Source organism: Pelodiscus sinensis, chromosome 1, assembly GCF_052426305.1.
Source record: "Pelodiscus sinensis isolate ZL-2025 chromosome 1, ASM5242630v1, whole genome shotgun sequence".
Lineage (NCBI taxonomy): Eukaryota > Metazoa > Chordata > Testudines > Trionychidae > Pelodiscus > Pelodiscus sinensis.
Genome location: NC_143052.1, coordinates 356020965 through 356039210, shown reverse-complemented (window position 1 = coordinate 356039210; position 18246 = coordinate 356020965). Strand labels below are relative to the sequence as shown.

Below are 18246 nucleotides of genomic sequence, written 5' to 3'. Positions count from 1 at the left end.
TCAGGAGCCTTTATGAATGAAGAGATGCAGCAGCCTGTCCCGGATCTGTTTGGTGCTCACCCCATAGATGATGGGGTTTAGCATGGGGGGCATCAGGGAATACAGGTTGTTAATGAGAGAATGGAAATGCTGAGGCATCTTCTGGTCAAATCGGGATGTGAGGGAGAGGAGGAGGCTTGGGATGTAAAACAGTATAATGGAACAGAGGTGGGAGCCACAAGTCCCAAAGGTCTTGAGCCGGACGTCGTTTGTGGGGAGGTTGAAGATGGCCCTGAGGATCTGGGTGTAGGACACAACAATGAAAATTGCATCCAGACCCATGACACAGAATAGCAAGAAGAGTCCGTAGTGACTACTAGCTCGGGTATCACCACATGCCAGCCCCACCACAGCGACGTGCACACAGTACGGTTGGGGGATCATGTTGGTTCTGCAGTATGACCACTGCCTTGCAAGCAGGACCATGGGCAGTACAATCATGCTGCCGCGCAGTAAGACAGCCAGGCCAATCTTGCCCACCACGTGGTTTGTCACAATGGTAGAGTGTCGCAGGGGATGGCAGATGGCCACGTAGCAATCCAACGCCATGGCCACAAAGATCCCAGACTCTATTGAAAAAAAGCAGTGAATGAAGAACATCTGGGTGAGGCAGGCACTGAAATTGATCTCCCTGGAATTGAACCAGAAGAGGATCAGCATTTTGGGCAGTATGGATGTGGATAGGACCAGGTCACTTACAGCCAGCATGCAGAGGAAATAGAACATGGGCTCATGGAGGCTTGACTCCATCTTCACTATGAACAGGATGGTGAAGTTCCCCAAGAGGGCTATGGCGTACATGGTGCAGAAGGGGATGGAGATCCAGACATGGGCCGCCTCTAGGCCAGGAATGCCCATTAGGATGAAGGTGGAGGGGTTGGTGAAGTCAGTTGTGTTGGAATCTGACATGAAGCAAGGGAGAATGAGTTCAACTGTGAAGTAGAACAATGTTTCCTGCATGTACCGTACGTTCTGCTGATTTTTTCTTCTGTCCTTGGGGTGTAGGATGATGGTCACAGGAAAAATGCCTGGAATAAGATACAACGTTCATATGAGACACAACATGCACCATTGGTAGCTATTGTCATGGCTGAAACAGATTGCTTTCGTCATGCCCTGAAAAGTAACATTTTCGTTATTAGGAAAATTACTGATGAAAAACTGACCCTTCTCATGTGAATTTCATATTATATGGAGCTCCATATATCTATAATATGTCATGGTCTGGAAAACTTTAATAGGCACAACAAGTAATCCTGTGGCACCTTGGTGAGCAACAAAAATACATAGTATCATGAGCTTTTTTAGGCATAATCCACTTGATCAGTTGATGAGCTGGAGAGGAATAACAGAAGTCAAGTGTTTTATTACAGAAAAAAGGTACTTGTCAGTTGCTGGACTGGTGCTTGTCATGGCTCCTTCCCCACGATGAATGCAGAAGTGGGAGCCACCAAAAGTATCCCAAACCTTATCTTTCCAGGCTTTGGCATAAAACTTCCCCCAAAATCTTAAAAACCTAGATTTTGGGGATAAAATCTGCTGCCACCACCCAGGTAAGGATAAGAAAATCAGATGGAAGATCATAGACTTTATAGACTCATAGACTTTAAGGTCAGAAGGGACCATTATGATCATCTAGTCTGACCCCCTGCACCGTGCAGGCCACAGAATCTCGCCCACCCCTCTTAGAATAATCCTCTCACCTATGTCTCAGATATTGAAGCCTTCCAATACTTTGAAGGCCCCAACATGCAGAGAGTCCTTCAGCTGTGATCTGTGCCCAATGCTACAGAGGAAGGCGAAAAACCTCCAGGGCCTCTGCCAATCTACCCTGGAGGAAAATTCCTTCCTGACCCCAAATATGGCGATCAGCTAAACCCTGAGCATGTGGGCAAGACTCACCAGCCAGACACCCAGAAAGTTCCCTATAGCAACTCCTATCATCCCTCCATTGACCCATTTCCAACTGGAAATGAATGGTCAATTAGTTACCAAGATCATGTTATTTCATCCAACCATCCCCTTATCATAGAATCAGAACTGGAAGAGACCTCAGAAGGTCGTCAAGTCCAGCCCTCCGCTCTAGGCAGGACCAATCCCATCTAAATCAACCCGGCCAGGGCTTTGTCAAGCCGAGACTTAAACACCTCTAGGGATGGAGACTCCACTACTTCCCTAGGTAACCCATTCCAATGCTTCACTACCCTCCTAGTAAAATAGTTTTTCCTAATATCCAATCTGGACCTCTCCCACCACAACTTGAGACCATTGCTCCTTGTTCTGCCATCTGTCACTACTGAGAACAGCCTCTCTCCATCCTCTTTGGAACCTCCCTTCAGGAAGTTGAAGGCTGCTATCAAGTCCCCCCTCACTCTTCGCTTCTGCAGACTAAACAGACCCAAGTCCCTCAGCCTCTCCTCGTAGGTCATATGCTCCAGACCCCTAATCATTTTGGTTGCCCTCCGCTGGACCCTCTCCAATGCGTCCGCATCCTTTTTGTAGTGGGGGGCCCAGAACTGGACACAGTACTCCAGATGTGGCCTCACCAAAGCCGAATAAAGGGGAATAATGACATCTCTGGATCTGCTGGCAATGCTCCTCTTAATGCATCCTAATATGCCATTAGCCTTCTTGGCTACAAGGGCACACTGTTGACTCATATCTAGCTTCTCATCCACTGTAACCCCCAGGTCCTTTTCTGCAGAACTACTACTTAACTGGTTGGTCCCCAGCCTGTAACTATGCTTGGGATTCTTCCGTCCCAAGTGCAGGACTCTACACTTGTCTTTGTTGAATCTCATGAGATTTCTAGTGGCCCAATCCTCCAATTTGTCCAAGTCACTCTGGACCCTCTCTCTGCCCTTAAGCGTATCTACCTCTCCCCCTAGCTTAGTGTCATCTGCAAACTTGCTGAGGGTGCAATCTATCCCCTCATCCAGGTCATTAATAAAGATATTGAACAAAACCGGTCCTAGAACCGAACCTTGGGGCACTCCACTAGAAACCGACCTCCATCCTGACATCGAACCGTTGATCACTACCCGCTGGGCCCGGCCTTCTAGCCATCTTTCTATCCATCTTACCGTCCATTTATCCAATCCGCATTCCCTTAACTTGCTGGCAAGAATATTGTGGGAGACCGTATCAAAAGCCTTGCTAAAGTCAAGGTATATAACATCCACTGACTTTCCCATGTCCACTGAGCCAGTTACCTCATCATAGAAGCTAATCAGATTGGTCAAGCACGACTTGCCCTTTGTGAATCCATGCTGACTATTCCTGATCACTTTCCTCTCATTCAAGTGTCTCAAAATGGATTCCTTTATGATCCCTTCCATGATTTTTCCAGGAACCGAGGTAAGACTGACCGGCCTATAGTTCCCTGGATCGTCCTTCTTCCCTTTTTTGAAGATGGGCACTACATTTGCCTTTTTCCAATCATCTGGGATTTCGCCCGATCTCCACGACTTTTCAAAGATAATGGCCAAAGGCTCCTCAATGACATTTGCCAACTCCTTCAGTACCCTTGGGTGCATTAAGTCTGGACCCATGGATTTGTGTACGTTTAGTTTTTCTAAATAGTTCCTAACCTGTTCTTTACCCACCAAGGGCTGTCCATCTTCTTCCCATCTTGCGTCGCTTAGCACAGAAGTCCAGGAGCCGACCTTGTCCGTGAATACAGAGGCAAAGAAAGCATTGAGTACTTCAGCTTTCCCCACATCCTCTGTCACTAGGTTACCTCCTTCATCCATTAGGGACTGCACACCCTCTCTGATCACCTTCTTCTTGTTGACATGCCTGTAGAAACCTTTCTTGTTATCCTTCACATCCTTAGCCAGTCGCAACTCCATTTGCGCTTTCGCCTTCCTGATAACCCCCCGACATTCTCGAACTATACATTTAAGCTCCTCCCTAGTCATTTGTCCAAGTTTCCACTTTCTGTAAGCTTCCTTTTTGTGCTTAAGTACACCAAGGATTTCCCCTGTAAGCCAATCCGGTCTCCTACCAGGTTTGCCTCTCTTGCTACGTGTCGGGATGGTTTCTTTCTGTGCCTTCAATAAGGCTTCTTTAAAATACTGCCAGCTGTCCTGGACTCCTTTCCCCTTCATGTTAACATCCCAGGGGATTCTTTCCATCAGATCTCTGAGGGAGTCAAAGTCTGCTTTTTTGAAGTCCAAGGTGTGTATTTTACTACTCTCTTTCCTTCCTTTGGTCAGGATCCTGAAATCTACCATCTCATGATCACTGCTTCCCAGGTTGTCACCCACCTCTACGTCCCCTATTAGTTCCTCCCTGTTTGTGAGGAGAAGGTCAAGCTGTGCACGGCCCCTGGTCGGATCCTTCAGCACTTGTACCAAGAAGTTATCCCCAACATTCTCCAAAAACTTCCTGGATTGCCTGTGTACTGCCGTATTGGTTTCCCAACAGATGTCAGGGTGATTAAAGTCCCCCATGAGAACCAGGGCCTGCGATCTGGAAGCTTCGCTCAGTTGTTCGAAGAAAGCCTCATCTACCTCATCCACCTGGTTCGGTGGCCTGTAGCAGACACCAACCACAACATCACTGCTGTTTGCTCCTTTAAACCTGACCCATAGACTTTCAACAAGTTTTTCTCCCTCTTTATACTGGAGTTCAGAGCAATCATAGTGCTCTCTTACATATAGTGCAACTCCTCCTCCTTTTCTCCCCTGCCTATTCTTCCTGAACAATCTATACCCTTCCATGACAGCGCTCCAGTCATGCGAGTCATCCCACCAAGTCTCTGTTATCCCAATTAAATCATATTTCTTGGCCTGGGCCAGGGCCTCCAGTTCTTCCTGCTTGTTGCCCAGGCTTCTCGCATTAGTGTACAAACACCTCAGGTAACCAGTTGATTGCCCTATCTTCTCCATTCGAAACTGGGGTCCTCCTTTCTCGCTCCTTGCTCTATGCATTTCTTCCCGGTATCTGACTTTCCCACTCCCCTCAGGGTTTTGGTCACCGTCCCCCGACGAACCTAGTTTAAAGCCCTCCTCACTAGGTTCGCAAGCCTGCCCGCGAAGATGCTCCTTCCTCTCTTCGTTAGGTGGATCCCATCTCTTCCTAACAATCCTTCCGCCCGGAACAGAGTCCCATGGTCGAAGAAACCAAAGCCCTCTCTGCGACACCAGCTGCGCAACCACGCATTTACGTCCTCAATTCGACGATCCCTGCCCAGTCCTTTCCCTTCAACAGGGAGGATGGACGAGAACACCACTTGCGCTCCAAAGTCTTGGATCCTTCTTCCCAGTGCTACATAATCCGCAGCAACCCGCTCAAGGTCATTCTTGGCCGTATCATTCGTTCCTACATGGAGAAGCAGGAAGGGGTAGCGATCTGAAGGTTTGATCAGCTTGCTAAGCCTCTCAGTGACATCCCGAATGCGAGCTCCCGGTAAGCAGCACACCTCTCGAGATTCCAGGTCCGGACGGCAGAGGGATGGCTCAGTCCCTCTTAGGAGGGAGTCCCCGACCACCACCACCCGTCGTTTCCTTTTGGGGGTGGTGGCCGTGGAACCCCCATCCCTAGGACTACGCATCCCATGCCTTTCAGTAGATGGTGCTCCCTTCTGGTTTCTACCTTGTGAGGTCCCTTCCAGAGCATTCAGCACTGCAGAGCCTGTGGAGAGAGCTTGAAAGCGATTGCTTACCTCTATAGCATCGGGGGAATCCCGTGCTGGCCTTTTTCCCCTTCTAGAAGTTACATGCTGCCAGTTCTCCTCTTGGTCGCATACTGCCCTCACTGGCTCCTCTGCCTGCTGTGCTTGAAGGATCAATTGCTGCCTTCTATCGAGGAAGTCTTCATCCTCTCTGATCAAGCGTAAGGTCGACACTTGGGCCTCCAGTCCTCTAATTTTTTCTTCCAAAATCTCGACCAGCTTGCACTTGGTGCAGATGAAATCCGTTCTTTCTTCCGGGAGGAAGACAAACATGGCACACGCCGTGCAGGTAACAACAGCAGCAGACGCATCATCAACCATCGCTGCTGTCCTGGAGAAGGGATTTAAAAAGAAAGACAAGAGAACCTCCCGCCCTTCCCTCTCCCCTTCCCAACTCCCTCTCAAAACTCCCTGTTAGCAATCACCTGTTCGCAAGCTCCTTGGTCGCTTGCCCACTGCCTTATAAAGCCCCTCCCCCTACCAAGGCTCAGCCAATCAGCAGAGGCTTCTACAATTCAAACTTTAATTAGAAGCCAACAGTTTCCACCTGCCAATCAATCACAGCCCCTACCAATCACAGCACAAACTCTATCAAGGGGAGGGGGAAGGGAAAAAAAAAAAAAAAAAAAAAAAAAAAAAACCTCACTCTCAAACACAGGGGAAAATAAATAAATAAATAAATAAATAAATAAATAAACAAACAAACAAGAACACACACAACCCTCACTCACAACACAAGCTCAGCATACAGCAAGAAGCCCCAAGCACAACACCCACTTCTCCCAAACTCCTGTATCTACTTGTCCTCTACCTGGAGAACTCCCCCTCTAAAGCCTCACTCAAACAGGGGGGGAGGAGGGAAAGGGAAAAAAAAAAAAAAAAAAACCCACAAACCACCACACACCAAACAAAAACAAGCTCTGCACACACTGAGAAAGCCCCAATAACAAAACACACTTCCCTCAAGAGTCCTGTATCTGCTTCTCCTTCACCTGGAGAACTCCCTCTCAAAACTCCCTGTTAGCAATCACCTGTTCGCAAGCTCCTTGGTCGCTTGCCCACTGCCTTATAAAGCCCCTCCCCCTACCAAGGCTCAGCCAATCAGCAGAGGCTTCTACAATTCAAACTTTAATTAGAAGCCAACAGTTTCCACCTGCCAATCAATCACAGCCCCTACCAATCACAGCACAAACTCTATCAAGGGGAGGGGGAAGGGAAAAAAAAAAAAAAAAAACCTCACTCTCAAACACAGGGGAAAATAAATAAATAAATAAATAAATAAATAAATAAATATTATCACTTGGAAATTTATCACTTGGAAAATCTCACCCCTAAAGTACAAACCAGGACACAAAAATTAACCAATACCAGGTTAATACAAAGAAAAGAGAAAGGTCTTTTATTATCAACACAATATTCCCATTGCAAGCATAATGACTAGATGGTAAAGTCACAAAGTAATAAACTCATCAGAGGGAGGAAACCCACCATGGACCAGGAGCTTAGCAGCAAAGGAGAGGAAAGAGGAAACCCCATTTTTAAATGCACAGACATCAGATACAATGTCCCAAACCATAAAACAATAAAACCAAATGGATTTATCTAAATTTTACCCTACTTACAGATAATGAAGAGTCTTTTCTTGGAGGGAGACATTCTTTCTGTCCCCCTCAGTAGCTGGAGAGAAAATTCCCCAGGGACAAAAGAGGGAAAACCCCCAAATTCCTTTTTCCCAGTTTGAAATTCCTAGCTACAGTCCTATTGGCCAACTCTACCTGGCTTAGGTATAGTTAACCCCTTAGTCCCCAGGCTGCTGGTTAAGCTTCATGATCATGACAGTGCTAATCATGCTAATGAAGTGGGCTGGAAGTGTCCCATACTTACCTTTTGATGTAAAAAAACCCCAGAGATGTTAAAGGCAGGGGCTTTGTAATGGGACATCCGGTTAATGTTTTTAGTCAAGCCCAGGGAAACAGTGTCACATTTGCAGATAAAGGTCAATTCTGCACCCTCCCTTAAATTGGCTAGTGAAATTCCTTTTGAAGAAGAATGGCTCCTTTTCGATCCAGATTGAGTGCCCAGGTGGGGTAAAATGTTCCCCTTCAAGAAGCAATGGGCTTAAACTGCAGCAAGGGAGGTTTAGGTTGGACATTAGGAAAAAGTTCCTAACTGTCGGGGTAGTCAGACGCTGGAATAATTTGCCCAGGGAGGTTGCGGAATCTCCATCTCTGGAGATATTTAAGAGTAGGTTAGATAAATGTCTATCAGGGATGGTCTAGACAGTATTTGGTCCTGCCATGAGGACAGGGGACTGGTCTCGATGACCTCTCGAGGTCCCTTCCAGTCCTAGTATTCTATGATTCTATGTGTTACTATTTCTCATGTCTGATTTTTGGCCATTTATCCTTCGCCACAGAGACTTTCTGATTTGGCCAATATCCATGGCAGAGGGTCATTGCTGGCACTTGATGGCATAGATCACATTAGGGGATGTGCAGTTGTATGAGCCCCTGATGCGGTGGCTGATGTGGTTAGGGGCTGTGATGGTGTTGTGTGTCTAAACATGTGGACAGTTGACAGAGAGGTTTATTGTAGGGGTAGGTTCCTGGGTGAGGTGTTATGTGCCAAAGGGGGAGCTGTAGTCATCATGATGAGGTCAAATTATGAACAGGAGGCCACCAGATGACTCACCAACACTACATTCTACAGGCCTCCTTCCTCTGATCCCAATGAGGATCAAGCCTACACAGACAACACCCTCCCTCTCCCCCTCAAACACATCCAGAAATCTGGGATGTCCAATCATCTCAGGCATCAGCATCCTTACAGCAGGATTATCCAGCTATGTTAACTCTCTCCTGTGACTCCTCCATTCCGCCATGCTTTGTGACATGGACTTATGGACACAAATAGACCTAACTTTGGACAGTTTGCTCCATGTAACCCATCAATCTTCATGTCATAATCCCCTGGGTCTGTCTATTCTATTTTGGTGAATGTATCTTTCTTCTGTGTAAAGTTAGATCTATGGTGTATGGAATGCTTTGTGGTTTTAAAAGTGCAAAGGCAAGCCATCAAGTGTGTTTCCCTCAAGGTCTGATCCACTGCAAACATCCTCTTTTGTCCTTTAAGTCTTAGCAGGGGTTGGTCCCAGGAAGTCACGTGACCTCCCTCACTGGTAGCCAGTCTCACAGAGCGCTTCAGCAGCCTGCCTGAAGCCGCACGAGCAAAACCCCTCCGACACCCCAGCAATATCCGTGCCCCAGATGGCCCCGGGCCTATACACAGGTGGGGGGTCCTAGCACCCAATCCCACCTACCCCGAACAAGTTCTGTCCGGTTCCAAGAAACCAGCCACAGATCCCTGGTCAATTTACCCTCTGGACCTTACCCACAAATCACGCTGGGCCAATCCTTTAGAATCTATATCTAAAGGTTTATTAACACAAGAAAGAAAAGCATGAGAGTAAGGTTATTAAAGTACAGTACGTTACATGCACCGAATCTCCCAGTTCTCGATGCAGGCTCTAGCAGAGGTGTTGCAGCTGCTGGTTTAAAAGTTCTTATTGCACATCCTACGATCAGGATGGGTTCACAGGTCTTCCGGGCTCTTCAATCCCTGCAGTGCTGCCTCTTTATACCTCCTTCCTGGCCTCTTCTAGTCTGCAGCAAGTCACCTGGTCAGAGGCCAATCTCTATGTTTCCTGCTGGCTGCCCTCAGGTGACAAATCCCATTCTTTGGGTGTGTCCATAGCCTATTGAGAGTCATTGTTCCACAGGGCTTTGCTACTCAGCCTGTCCATAGCCATGCTTAACCACATTCACAGAAATATTCAGCTTCCACACAGATTACAGATTCCTACCTACACACATAGACATTAAACACTCACATAAATAGCGTACATAAGATCAACAAACAACAATCTCCCACTCAACACCCCACATGGCTCCCCCCACACCAATTTCTGGGGCCAACACCCCCACCTAGGGGTGCACCAGCGATCTGGCTGCTTCCCTCCAATTCAGCAACGTGACAGTTTGTCCTTTGGAATCCCTGCATTTGTCCTCCTAGATTCAGAATTCATCCTCTTCCATATCCTGAGCCATGCCGCAGGACAAAAGGCTTTCACCCGACACCAACTGCAGAGACCTGGCCTGCTACGAGCTCCATCCAGGAGGAACTAACAGCAATGGAAAGCTAAAGAAATAAGCCACACAAAGGTTTCTGCCTGCAGGGTCTGGAGCTGAGATTTACGACTCACAAGCTGTGTGATGCCCGATCACCCCTGTGTGTCACACAAACATGGCTCCCAACCACTGGCCATTCTCATACAGCTTCCAGGCTTCCCTCTCTGCTTCTCACTGTCCAATAGGCCTCATCATTGTTTCCCTGTTGCTGGCTTCTTGTCAGTCTGTAGCATCTCCGGTCCCATCCCTGGTTCTGAGGAAGGCCAGTTATCACGGATGGAGGTCAGGATGATCCAGGGAGAAGGGGAGGAGAGGTATGAGTGAGAGTATGGGCACTTGTGGGAACATGTTAGAATAGAGGTGGAGATGTTGGGATGCAATGGAGCAGAGGGTGGGGCCTTTGGAAAAAAAAGGTGGGGCAAGAGGGCCCGGTTTTCAGATAATAGGCAGGGAGGGCACAGGGCCTCAGGGGTCTAAATACCAGAAATCAGAAAGCTGGAAACCCTATGGCTGTGTCTACACTGGGCCACTTATTCCGGAAAATCAGCCGCTTTTCCTGAATAATCTGCGAGCTGTCTACACTGGCCCTTGAATTTCTGGAAAAGCAACGACGCTCTACTGTACAAAATCAGCCGCTATTCTGGAAAAGCTACGCTGCTCCCGCTCGGGCTTAAGTCCTTATTCCGGAACACTGTTCCGGAAAAGGACCAGTGTAGACAGCCCAGTAGTCTTTTCCGGAAAAGCGCGTCTAAAATAGTATTCCATTTTAAGCAGTTCCAGAAATTCATGCCAGTGTAGACACAGCCTATGAGTTAAAAATGCCTAGGACAGCCTGGTAAGGGATTCAGGGAAGAGGGCCCGACACCATGTCACAACCCAGCTCTATACAGACCTTGGTCTGCGAGGCAGAGCACCGGGTGAAAACCTCAAGCACCTTTACAAATAAAAAGATGCAGCAGCCTTCCCCAGATCTGTTTGGTCCTCACCCCATAGATGATGGGGTTGAGCATGGGGGGCATCAAGTAGTACACATTGGTAAAGAGAACATGGAAATGCTGAGGGACTGTCTGGTCAAACCGAGTTGCAAGGGACAAGAAAAGACCTGGGATGTAAAATACCAAAATGGAACAGAGATGGGAGATGCAGGTCCCAAAAGTCTTGAGCCGAGCATCCTTTGTGGGGAGGCGGAAGATGGCCCTGAGGATCTGGGTGTAGGACACAACAATGAAAATCGCATCCAGACCCATCACACAGAAAAGCACAAAGAGGCCGTAGTAGCTACTGACACTGGTGTCGCCACAGGCCAGCTTCACCACGGCCATGTGTGCGCAGTAAGCCTGGGAGATTCTGTTAGTTCTGCAATATGACCACTGCCTCACCAGGAAGGGATAGGGCAGGATGAGTACACCACCCCGAAGCACCACAGCCAGGCCAATCTTGCTCACCACGGGGTTTGTCAGGATGGTGGAATGTCGCAGGGGATCACAAATGGCCACGTAGCGATCTACAGCCATGGCCACAAAGATCCCAGACTCCATCACTGAGAAGCTGTGAAAGACATAGAGCTGGGTGAGGCAGGCATTGAAATTGATCTCGCTGGAATTGAACCAGAAGATGCTCAGCATTTTGGGCAGGATGGAAGTGGACAGGACCAGGTCAGTAACAGCCAGCATGCAGAGGAAATAGTACATGGGCTCATGGAGGCTCGGCTCCTTCTTCACAATGAACAGGATGGTGAAGTTCCCCAAGAGGGCTATGGCGTACATGGCGCAGAAGGGGATGGCAATCCAGACATGGGCTGCCTCCAGTCCAGGAATTCCCAGCAAGATGAAGACAGAAGGGTTGGTGAAATCAGTTTTGTTGGAACCTGACATGGAATGAAGTAGAATGTGTCGAACTCTGAAGCAGAACAGACTCTTCTGCATGTGTTGAGCGTTCCTCTGACTTCTTTTAAGTGTCCGGGATCCACAGTGATGGTCACAGTACGAATGCCTGCAAGGGGCGACAATGTTAATATGAGACACCGCGTTGCATGACCGCGCGCTGTTCTGTTGGGTGACAGACATGGGCTACGTCTAGACTGGCATGATTTTCCGGAAATGCTTTTAACGGAAAAGTTTTCCATTAAAAGCATTTTTGGAAAAGAGCATCTAATTTGGCACGGATGCTTTTCCGCAAAAGCACTTTTTGCGGAAAAGCATCCATGCCAATCTAGACGCGCTTTTGCGCAAAAAAGCCCCGATCGCCATTTTAGCCATCGGTTTTTTTTTTGCAAAACAGTCCTGTGCTGTCTACACTGGCCCTCTTGTGCAAATGATTTGCGCAAGAGGGCTTTTGCCCGAACGGGAGCAGCACAGTATTTCTGCAAGAACACTGACAATCTTACATGAGATCGTCAATGTTCTTGTGGAAATTCAAGCGGCCAGTGTAGACAGCTGGCAAGTTTTTCCACAAAAGCAGCTGATTTTGCGGAAAAACTGGCCAGTCTAGACACAGCCATGGGTTGTTCTTCACAAACTAAAAATGACATTTTCATTATGCAGAGAAATGAACTATGCGCCAGTAGGTCTACTAATGCAAATTCTATATTTTATGGCACTCCATTTGTCACTAATGTGTCGTGGGGTGTGAGATGTCCATTGGCACAGCAGGAAAATATGAGTTAGGACACCCCTAATCTATCTTTGTCCTTTGATGCCTTTAAAGCCAGGCTAGAGAGTTCAAGCAGTAGGTAGTCCCTACTTGGCTGGAAAGTTGAGAGTCGGAAAAAAACCAAACAAACCTTTTCTATGACAAGAGCCGGAAACCATCCCAATTAGAACAGACCTCATCTGAAAATCTGGGCGGTATTGATAGCAGCTGCCCAAAAGTGAAACTAGGTTTGCATGCCAAAGGAATGGGATGGAGAAGAACTGGCACAGGACATGTGCTCAGTTTTCCTCTCCAGTCCCTATAAAGGATAAAACTGATACAAAGAGATTTTCTGAAACAGGTGATGAGAATGGGGGATGCTGCCCTATGTGGACAGATTGAAATGTCTGGGACTCTTTACTTTGGAGAAGAGAAAAAAGCAAGTGGGAGATGATAGAAAAGAGGATGTTCACAATTGAATTCATTGTATTGAAATGGAAAATGAGGGAAACTTTCCAACTAGTAATAGCTATAGACAGTTAGTGCTTCAGACGAGCTAGTACCCCAAAGCGGAGGGAAATTATCAGCAGAATTGATTGGGAGGAAAAAATAGACCAAACGGAAACAAAAATTGAAATTTATTTAAGACAAGATTATTAGATACCTCAAAGTGACCATTCTGCAGTCGAAGCTGGCAAAAAACAAGCTAAAAACTTAGTAGAGAGAATAAGGTAGGAAAGAAATGAGGGAGAGGGGGACAATATATAACAAAAGGGGGAAAGGGAAAAAAGCAAGGAATGCAAATTGGAAGTAATGAAAATTAATGAGGGATGTTGAAAACTTCACGGAAATATCCATGATTAGCAGAGCTAGGGATGACAAAAAGGAGTGTTTTAGGTTTTAAGAGCAAAGGAAACCCAAGGAAGATTTAACCAGTTCCTAAAGGGAGAAAGGAAACTTGTTAATGTTGCAGCAAAGATCGATATGTTCAAGAAATAGTTTTGTTTTTCATTTGGAAAAAAGCAGTATTATATCCTCCTATGACGTGAGAGGTGAAATACATTCCAGTCTATGAGCATCCAAGAAGAAGGTTAAAAAATATGAACAGTTGAACATTTGAATTGTGAACACTACAACCGCACACTGCCCAATCAATCACACATCCCATGTGGAATCAGAAGTCTGAAACCAGGCAGCAAATGCTAAATATAGACATTAAATAAATAAAGGCAAATGAAAGGCATTTTCTGTTTCATGTAATTAAAAAAAGACAAACTATCTTGTTAGTCTTCAAAGTGCTGCATAGTCCTGTTTTAACTATTGGGAGTAACTGTGAAGAGAAGTGGTGGATTCTCCAACTCAGCACGTCTCCAGATCCAGACTGGATGCTTTAATGGAAGGTTAGTAGGAGGTCTTGTCTACACTTAACATGCCACAGCGGCACTGCAAGAACCCTTGGGTCACAGTGAGGTGCCTACCACTGCCATGTTTCCCAGATAAAAGTCGAATAGCGGCCACCCCGTTACCAGCGAGAGCCCAGAGGAGAAGTAACAGTGTCCGTACCTGCACACACACCTGCCCCCTGAAGTTGTTACTTAATTCTTACTCTGGTTTTGCCTCAGGTGGTACTGAGGAAACATGGGGCCCCAGCCTCAGGATTTTGGTTTCTATTGTACATCTAGTAACATTCACTTTCCTTCTGAAGGATTCCCTGTGCCACTGAAATGGAGCCAGGGCCTGCAGAAAAAAGAATGGGGTGTTGAACCAGGCCAGTGGAAGAAATCCACCCCTCTGGCAAGGGCTGTGGGAGGTGTAGAGTCTGTTCAGAGCAAAAAGGACCATTTATTTCTGCGCTATCCCAGCACACCCACGTTGCACTAGGTTGTTGAGCGGGGGAGTTCCTCAGCAACACATGGGTACCTGTGAATCCTGAGATCAGAGTGTCTTTCCTGGGAATCTCCCTCAAGTAGCCGTATCCTGCTCCTCTCTCAGCCCAGCATCTGCAGCAACAGCCGACGCTGAAAGCTGATGCAGGGATGGCACCATTTATAAGGCAGCTCTGTGCCCTCCCACGGGGGTTCACTCCGCGTCTGGGGGAGAAGCAGCATCTAGATGTAAACAAGCTGGAGACGGGAGACCCTCAGTCCATTGTCCCTGTTCCTATTTCTGTGTGTCTGGGCTATCTATCCAGGGTTAGCGGTAAACAGTAATTATGGGACCTTCCCAGGGGGAGATGAGACGATTCAGGCTCCTGCTGATCCAGAGAGGAATTGGCTGCTCTGTGTATTTGTTTGTATTTTAAAATTAAAGTTGATTAGTAAGGAAAGGAGAGATTCGTGCCTAGAAGATCTGATGCCACGTAAATGTCCATGATGGTTGGGTGGATAGTAGAGACACAGATGCGGAGACAGATGACTGAGGAGGCCCTGCTTGTGGTGTGGGGCTGACACAGTTCCCTGGGGTGCAAGCTGCCATGTGGTCAGCTCTGAGCCCTTTGGTCTGTGCTGCCTCTTGGCCCAGGCACTGTCTTCTCTCTGTTGGATGGGTATGATGGACCGGGCTGGGTCTGAGCACTGTTGAGGGCATCAGCTTAGGGTGAATTTCTCAAAACCAGGGCTACTTACAGCCCTCAACTGGAGACCAAAACCATATAGGCCACAAACCAGTCAGACTGGGTACATCTAAACTAGATGGCTCTGTCGACAGAGCCATGTAGATTAGTTTACTCAAAAAAGGGAAATGAAGCGGCGATTTAAATAATTGCCGCTTCGTTTAAATCAAAATGGCTGCCACGCCATGCCAATCAGCTGTTTGGCGGCACAGCACAGCAGTCTAGATGGGGATCTGCCGACTCAAGATTCCTTTGTCGGCAGATCCTGTAAGCCTTGTTTGACGAGGCATAAAGGATCTGCCGATGAAGGGTTCTGGGATCGGTAGATCCCTGTCTAGACTGCTGTGCTGTGCCGACAGACAACTGATCGGCATAGCATGGCGGCCATTTTGATTTAAATGAAGCAACTTCATTTCCCTTTGTCGTCCTGCCTCGTCTACATGGCTCTGTCGATGGAGCCATGTCGTCTAGACACGCCTACTGAGAGCTTCTGCTGCCCATCTGGCCAGCAAAATTCCTTAGATACCCCAGCTCTACCTGTGCCACAATCAGCCTCAGGCTTACACACAGGTGAGGGGTTATAAAACCTGATCTCACCTACTCAGAACAGATCCTCCCGGTCCCAAAGAACCAGTCACAGTCCCTGGTCAACTTGCACTTTAGATCTTACTCACGAGAGCACACTGAGACAATCCTTTAGAATCTACAATCTAAAGGTGTATTAATAAAAGAAAGAAAAGGTGGAGAGTAAGATTGCTAAGGAGAATATATTACATACATAATTACCAAGATGCTGGCTCTTACCAGAGCTGTTACAAACTTCTAGCTTAAAAGTCTCTGGTGTACATCCTGTATTAGGATGGGTCAGCAATCCTTCCCAGATCTCTGTAATCAGTAGCAAGATTGAAGACAAGATGGAGACAGCCTCCTGGCACATTTATATTCCTTTGACACCTCACATGCCCCCCTTTGTACAGAAATGGGGGCTACCCTCCTTCTCCCGTGGGTGCAAGAGTGATCAGTCTACTCACTTTAATCCTCTTTTCAAAACACCCCATCTCTTTAATTGAGGATGTTGCTGAGGCTAAGGAAATGGCCATCTGAGAAAACACGTATGACCCTTTGTCACGTTTTTGGATTTTAAAGAAAAAATCCAGACCCGGATTAGGGTCCCTTTGTCACCTCTCTTCCCATTGCTGAGAGGTCAGTGGTATGACAGCTTCCCTGAGCCATGTCACAACACAGTTCCATCTCAGAGCCTGACCCACAGGCTGGGTGGCTGGGTGCAGGGAGGTGGAACCAGCCCATCTGCCCTGGTCACATTCCCACCATTGACCAGTGAGGTGATATACCCGTGCCAGCACTATTCCTCCACCGGATTCCTCCTCCGCCAGACCCCCCAGGACACAAACCTCTCTGCTCAGATGGGGTCTGTCCCCTGCTCATCTGGGGTGGGCTCAGAGCCAACAATCTGGACAGGTAGGTCAGGGGCAGGTACCACGTCCCCCTCCCTGTCTGAGGTGGGGTTGCCTCCTGCTGCAGGTTTATTCACCACAGAGTCTTGTCTAAGCTCAAACCATCTGCTAGAGAAGCCATCACCTCATCCACAGCTGTCACTTTTGTGTCCCACAGACATTGTGTGACGGCATGTTTGCTGAGCAACAAGAGCCAATCTCCCTTCAAAGTGCATACTGCCTTTGTCCTTCCTCACTTTCCCATCAGATCTTCCATTGTGTTTGCAGATTCCACATTCCCCACACCAACACCCCCTGCAGGTTCCTGGCAGTGGATTGGTGGGGCTCCCTCCCACTCTGGGTCAGAGGGAGGCTGCCCCACCTTGCTACATCTCTGGCCATCACCCCCAGTAAAGGAGTTACCAGGCAACCACAACCTGTGGCCCTGGCTGGCCATGTAGAGACACAGACAGTCGGGGTCTTTGTCCTGCAAACAGGGCAAAGCAGCAGTTACAAGTGCAGGCCATTGGGCAGGGCAGGGAACCAACGAACCCCTGGCTCAGGCCTGTGTCCAGGGCCGAGCAGCCAACAGCCAGTTCTGAGACCCACCCCTCAGTCAGGGTGGGCAGTGACAGGTCTATCATAGAATCATAGAATCATAGGACTGGAAGGGACCTCGAGAGGTCATCGAGTCCAGCCCCCCGCCCTCAAGGCAGGACCAAGCTCCGTCTACACCATCCCTGACAGATGTCTATCTAACCTGTTCTTAAATATCTCCAGAGAGGGAGATTCCACCACCTCCCTTGGCAATTTATTCCAATATTTGACCACCCTGACAGTTAGGAATTTTTTTCCTAATGTCCAATCTAAACCTCCCCTGCTGCACTTTAAGCCCATTACTCCTTGTCCTGTCCTCAGAAACCAAGAGGAACAAATTTTCTCCTTCCTCCTTGTGACACCCTTTTAGATATTTGAAAACCGCTATCATGTCCCTCCTTAAACTTCTTTTTTCCAAACTAAACAAGCCCAGTTCATGAAGCCTGGCTTCATAGGTCATGTTCTCTAAACCTTTAATCATTCTTGTCGCTCTTCTCTGAGGGGCTGAGACGTGAGGTAGCTGGGAATCCAGTGGATGTCTGACAGTCACAGCTTGCTTGGCCTAGAGATCAGGATAGCTTGACAAATGGTGGGGTAATGAGGTAGGGGTGCATAGTCCTTTCCACTTGCACCATGCCTCAGCCAGGTGCACTAATGAAGGCAAGCAATTTGTCCTCTTGTTGAGTGGGGAATCCAGCTAAACCACAATATTAGATTTTGTGGTTCTCACAAAGCCAGACTACGGTTGGCTGCCCCTTGGTCATTTCCTGCCCTACCCTTCATGGGTACTTGGATTCATAGGGGGTCCTCTGCTTCCACTGGTGGAAGCCAGAGGTAATCCCAGTGACTCCTCAGTGCCCTGGTCACTGTCTGGCTTCAGCAGCTCTGGGCTGTCTTCAGCTTGGTGGATATCCACTGCAGTACCCACTGGTATTTTTCATGGTATTTAGTAATTGTAAATCCACAAGCTCACTGATCAGTTTAAAAGGGGCCCGAAAAGACAACATCTAATGGCAGACAAAGCCCATTTAAGAGGGATAAACTCAACAG

The 18246-nt window shown here is 47.7% G+C and overlaps 2 protein-coding genes across 2 annotated transcripts; both read right to left on the bottom strand.

Annotated features, from left to right (window-relative positions):
- On the bottom strand, positions 1-948 carry LOC106731941 (olfactory receptor 52M1-like). The gene has a single exon (XM_014573004.4). It carries the CDS (start codon positions 946-948, stop codon positions 1-3), a length of 948 nt encoding a protein of 315 aa, XP_014428490.4.
- Positions 949-10828: 9880 nt separating this feature from the next.
- LOC106731940 (olfactory receptor 52R1-like) lies at positions 10829-11792 on the bottom strand. The gene has a single exon (XM_025184012.3). It carries the CDS (start codon positions 11775-11777, stop codon positions 10830-10832), a length of 948 nt encoding a protein of 315 aa, XP_025039797.2. The 5' UTR covers positions 11778-11792; the 3' UTR covers position 10829.
- Positions 11793-18246: the final 6454 nt, after the last annotated feature.

What these genes read in the sequence shown, in the direction of transcription:
- LOC106731941 (XM_014573004.4), bottom strand. Translation starts at nt 948, where the DNA reads ATGTCAGATTCCAACACAACTGACTTCACCAACCCCTCCACCTTCATC.
- LOC106731940 (XM_025184012.3), bottom strand. Translation starts at nt 11,777, where the DNA reads ATGTCAGGTTCCAACAAAACTGATTTCACCAACCCTTCTGTCTTCATC.